The sequence below is a fragment of the Polypterus senegalus genome, chromosome 3 (genome assembly GCF_016835505.1).
Source record: "Polypterus senegalus isolate Bchr_013 chromosome 3, ASM1683550v1, whole genome shotgun sequence".
In the NCBI taxonomy this organism is placed as follows: Eukaryota; Metazoa; Chordata; class Cladistia; order Polypteriformes; family Polypteridae; genus Polypterus; species Polypterus senegalus.
In genome coordinates this window covers 161,761,569-161,767,568 of record NC_053156.1, presented here as the reverse complement: position 1 = coordinate 161,767,568, position 6,000 = coordinate 161,761,569, and the positions used below count along the sequence as shown (strand labels likewise).

At 36.7% G+C, this 6,000-nt stretch overlaps 1 protein-coding gene across 2 annotated transcripts in view; it reads left to right on the top strand.

Annotated features, from left to right (window-relative positions):
- Positions 1–4,507: 4,507 nt before the first annotated feature.
- ipcef1 (interaction protein for cytohesin exchange factors 1) overlaps positions 4,508–6,000 on the top strand; it is a 307,632-nt gene continuing 306,139 nt past the window's right edge. For both annotated transcript variants that reach the window (XM_039748169.1, XM_039748168.1), the window contains exon 1: positions 4,508–4,829. In XM_039748169.1, coding sequence (XP_039604103.1) covers positions 4,778–4,829 — 52 coding nt within the window. In that variant the 5' untranslated portion in view covers positions 4,508–4,777. The remainder of the gene's footprint in view (positions 4,830–6,000) is intronic.

Sequence of the window (6,000 nt, the reverse complement as noted above, 5' to 3'; positions counted from 1 at the left end):
CAGAAGTGACTGTTGACGAGTTGGATGGAGACTTGGCACACACACCCTGTTAACATTCCACATTCAGATATATTTAATCACAAAATGCACTGATGCATTCATTTGTAAGCTAATGTGGTTGAATATGGGGATAGATAGATAGATAGATAGATAGATAGATAGATAGATAGATAGATAGATAGATAGATAGATAGATAGATAGATAGATAGATAGATAGATAGATAGATAGATAAATTTAAAATTAAAAATGAGTTTATTCAAAAAACAAAATGAAGGCATCAGTGTAATGCAACATACAGGCTAACGCAATAAACAAGCCTCTGGTTGCATCAGTGGCAAGAAGATGGTTATGCTGTGAATTATGGCATTAGAGTGACTACTGTACTTTTATCTCCTTTTCCTAATCAGGTCTCTTAGGCAGCTGCCCTTGACACCTGCTTTTTGCATTCAAAGGGAACTAGCTGAGTGAGACCATTTACATTCCATTTGTGGCTTATTTTCTAGGCCAACTCCACAATCTCTTCTAGGATCATTGGACTCCCTAAAAAATCTTGGGTCCATTAAGCCACTCCAAAGTGCCCTCGTGTTGACCCTGAACTACTAAAGCCCTAGTATTTTTTTAAAGTGTCAGAAATTCATAATAAATGCAGGGCCACCAGTAGTGAGGAGGACTAACTGTGAGGCAGGGTTACTTCCACAAGTAATACTGTACCTTTCAACATCCCAACACCATTCTTTCCAAGGTGTCTTAAGATATGTTATATTTAGACTGTCTTGTAGAGACAAGAGAGGCTCTCAGATTCCCAATCTTCTCCTCTCCTCCTAATGATAGATGTACTTAGAGAAGAAACCAATTACCTGCAATGTAGGAAATTGAGGCAGTGGCAAACAAGGACAAAATAATTTTAATTGATGTAAAACGGATTGGTTATCTTGCTACCAAAGTAAATTTGTCATAAATGAGCTCTTTATAGCACTGTTATGATAAGATGAAGCAGACAGGAAGTTCACTGTTATGATAAGATGATGTAGACAGGAAGTTGTTGCCCAAACTTAGTGTGCTTAAAGCCTGGTGTGAAGGACTGTGCCCAGCGATGGATGGTCTATCCAGAATTGTTTCCTGCCTTGCTTCCCATTCTGACAGTATATGCTCGAGAAAAAAAAACAGAGCCTGAAACTGAATTAAGCAGAAGCAATAAATGGATGGATAATTTAATCATATTTGAGCCTCCTACATAAGGGTAACACAGATTAGTTTTTACCAAATATATCTTAGATCCGGACTTAAAAGGCAACCTAACATTTTTCACATAATCCCTATAGTCCTGGACAAAAACCTTTGCTGAATGTTCACTCAGTAATCAAAAACATGAGCAGGTGATGTCAAACAAAGCTTCAAATGTAATGTCAAAATGAACACATTTGTCACTTAGGCACACTTCTTTAATAGCCCTAGTGGTAGTCATTATATCATAACACTGTATTAACCATAATAATTTATAGTAATTACACCAGATTTGCTTATCAATTTTCACTTTAAATGTGCTGCTATACAATACTTAAATACAGTGCAACAAATGTATTTTAAAACTTTGTAGTTTATGGAATGTTATTTCTATCTAATTTATTATATACTCACTCATTATCACTAATTCTGTGTTATTGATTGACCTTCACGAAAGCACAAGAATAAAACCACATTGTTCAAAACTAAAAATCATTTAATCTTACAAATAGATGTGGGGACATTTTCAATTGATTTTATTAACCTCTGCAATTTATCCAACACAAGAAAATCATGAGAGTATGTGAAACACAGACGATGGTTCTTAAAATAGTTTAAAAGATTTTACTTTGAAAGAAAAACTAAATTTTAGTTAATGCAAGCTGTTTTGGGCAATAACTAATAAAATACAACAAAAGGAAGAAAAACATAAAGAACAAGCTGCATTTTATATAGTTCCCTTTGGCGACACATTACCATCTAGACAGTTTGGCCTAGAGGATAAGGTGTGGGACTGTAAAGTACAAGGCTATTTGTTCTTCTACTGACTCCCTGTGACCCTAAGCCACCACTGCTCCAAAAAAAAAAGAAAAAAAAAAGAAATATCAAATAAAATTTATCATATTTGTCTCAAATGCAATGTTTGTTTTCACCAAATAAATAAAAAAACAATGCATTACTATTTCATATTTTACCCAAGGCCATTTTACAATTGATAATAGAAATGTTATTACTGTTGGAACACATGTAGCAGTGACTTGTTTAATGTTATACACTGTGTTCAAGATGGAAATTAAACGTGTGTCCTTCCAATTTTAAATATAATACCTTAGCCACTAAACCAAACTGCCTACATAATAATAAAAAATAAAAATTTTAACCATCTGTTCGTTATCAGACCGACTTAACAGAGGGTACACTCATTAAAAATAAAAGATCTACCTGTGTTCGGTTAACAGCAGAAACTAAATTGGCCCAAAAGGTATATGCATTAGTGAGTCCTGTGATGTATTAGTTGATTCCTGCCTTGTGCTAAGTGTTGATGGGATAGGCTTTGATCCCCTAAGACCTGCATTGGATTAAGTGGATTTGAGAATTAAGTAGTTTACAACCAAAAAATGTGTCTGTATACATATATACAGTATTATATATGCAATGCAGGCCCAGTGGTATACATGGGACAAACATCTAAAAGACTCGTAACATGTATACAGGAACATCGCAGTGCTGTCCAAAGAAAAGACCCATGGTCTCTGATTTACACACACAGAAGTTCTACCAGACACACATTTGACTGGGACACTGTGAAAGTTAAATTCAGGGCCAATATTAAGAGTGCCAGAGAGCTGGCTGAATCGTGGCTCTATAATGAATACGCCATTAAAAGACACTTGGACTTGAACTTAGCATATGCAGGCTAATAAAGCAGCACATCTAAATAATAAAAAATACTTTATGACCAACGCGTTCCAAACCCCACCTTAATAATCCACAATTCCCCCAACCCCCACCCCTCACTTCCTATATATTGCCTTAGATTTCTGTATGTCTAATCATTTTCCTCTGGTGATGACACCTTGCAGGTTGTCAAAAACTTAGGAATAAAAACTATTTCAAGATACATGACTCATTTTCTCCCTTTGTGGATCTCTAGCTACAAATATGCAAACCTTATCACAGACCTACACTTTCATATATATATATATATGTGTGTGTGTGTGTGTGTGTGTGTGTTATGGGTAAAGGCATAAAATGGATAAACCTAGCATTACACGAATAAAGTTTGCATTATCCAAAGAGACTACCCGGGTAAAGTTACAGACTCATTATGTTATTCGAGCTTTACCCAGGTCTGCTGGATAATGTCAGATTTATCCAAGTACTGCTAGATTTATCCAATTTCCGGGCTTTACCCATAACTATTCATATTTACATATACATAGAAATAAATATATATATATATATATATATATATATATATATATATATATATATATATATATATATATACATACACAGTGTACATATACAGTGTATGTACAGTATACACATATATATATATAAAACACTAAAATGCAGTTATTACTGTGTAAAACGTGTTTCATTAGCACAGGTCAGATGTAATAGTGGAATTTATACTTTAATGTGTGAATCTTAAAAAACACACTTTTCTTATTAATACTGTCAATGGTGCTATATAAAATAGGCAATGTGTACAATATTAATATATGTTAACATATGCTCAAACCCACTAATCAAATTTAGGGGGGGTTGGAATCTATCCTCGCAGCACTGCATCACAGGTATACACAGTACATAATAGCAGAGTGATGTACAGTGTTAGTCATTTATGAATGCAATGAGAAGTGAAGCCAAATGGCTCCTTTTATTGGCTAACTGAGCAGATTACAAAACGCAAGATTTTGAAGCAGCTCAGACCCCTTCTTCAGGCAAGGTGTAATCATAAATAGTGTAAACAAGCACAGAAAACTGTAAACATAATTTAATTATTTACAGTATATAACAAACACACATATACAACAACAACATTTATTTATATAGCACATTTTCATGCAAATGATGTAACTCACAGTGCTTTACATAATGAAAAAAGACAAAATAAAGAAAACAGAATTAGGGTCCACTAACATAGAATAAAAGTATATATATATATGTTGGAAGTAAGTCAATATTTGCATTATGAAAACAACGCATGTCTAAAAGGCAGAGAATACTGACATTTATTTACCAGTGATGTTGGACACTGTTGATAGATTGGTACAAAGGTAGGCAACATTGGCTGATGAACACAAAATTAAAAAAGGCCTTTTGTTTCAGTCTTTTTGTTCCTGTTCACAAAGGGAAAATACTTTAAAAACAAAGGAGCGAGCCTCCTCCCCTTTAAGCAGTTTCATGTGTATGGAGTTGCTAGAAACAGCTGAAACTGCAACCTGATCCTGTGGGAGTTTTCTTTTTTTTTTTTCTCCTCTCTGCCTGCCCACATCGCTCTTTGGATGCCCTCCTCTCAGTGGCCGGTCACGTTTCTATGGGGAAAGCAGTAAGAACTGAGCTGAAGAAAATAATATGAATTTTAAAAAAGTTAGCACAACTTTTTTGAGTGCAAAGATGTAACCGGTTTTCAGAAACTGCGTACGATGGGAGAAGCGAAAGGAAACTGAGAGTGACGAACTGAATCGCTGTCGGTAGTGGCTTACCTGCTTCTATTGCCATCCGGTGAAAGGGGGGGGACACGTTTCTTAACTTGAAAAGCTATGGAACCCATAACGAAATGGAGCCCCAAAGACGTGGTCGAGTGGATGAAAGGTAAGAGCGGACCCACGAGAAAAGAGCGTTGTTTTCGGAGTCACTAACTTGTTTAATATCGAGAGCCGTATGTGTGAAAACTTCAGCACGAGCGTAATGACTGCGGGCGACGGGACGTTCACTTGGGGCTATTAAATTATCCACCTTTAGCCCCCAAACTGACGCATAAAAACACCCATGTGGCGACTCTTAAGAGCCACCCGACCTGTTGCTGTATGTAAATATAGTGCGTTGTGGTCTCCTGTGTTGCATTCAGCAAGTGTAACAAACGGGAGCGACTTTGTTTTTATTTTTGCTCATGCAAGTCACTAGTTTACAAGTTAGGTTCTATTCATTTATTTATTTATTTTTCTGGTTAACATTTGTGCTGAGAGCGCAACTCCAAAAGACTGCTGTATAAACTTTGGTTAAACATATGGCGCCGTCCTGCTTTGAGCGCTAGAAAAAAATGTTTAAGGAACAGGAACCGTGGGAATCGAGGCATTCAGCTGTGCTGCTTCAGCGATCTGTTTATTTAAGGGGCAATGCTTTAATGGTGTAAAGTTGTATTTGCTACTGTTCCGTGTTGTGTTTATTTTATCGTGCGAGTAAGATATCCTGTTAAATAGGTACAGTTTTCTGTGCATGTCATCGGAGGGTTTTAGTGTATGAAATGTTTGGAGCTGTTTTACAACGTTTAACCAGGATTGTCGTTCTTTTCGCTTTCAGAAGTCATTAAATAAAAGAAACCAACCAGTTAGACAAGTGTGCACTACTCTTCCTAATGTCACCGGTGCCTTTTTGTGAAATCGTTACAGAGCTTTACTTGTTTTAGGGGAAATCCTCCAGTTTGAATCGATACACCCCGATTATTGACCTTTACGCATAGAAAGAGGGAAATCCGCAGACGAGATCCACCTCGAAATGGATTTTCCAGTTTTAGTTGCCCAGAGCGCTTTCTCACGCAGGCCGGTGGAATGGAGTGTGTGTGTGTGTGTGTGCCAAACTGGACGTGGGACTCGCTTTGGCACCAGGCGCTCACTTCCATTTGACTTTTTTATGCAGGTGACGATGCTGGCCTGCCTGTGTTTTAAGTATATTGTTCATTAAATCAGGCTGAGGTATACTGGTAATGACGATTGCCTCGCCTCCATAGTAAGGTTATGGACTCTGTCAAACTGGCGAATCTCAA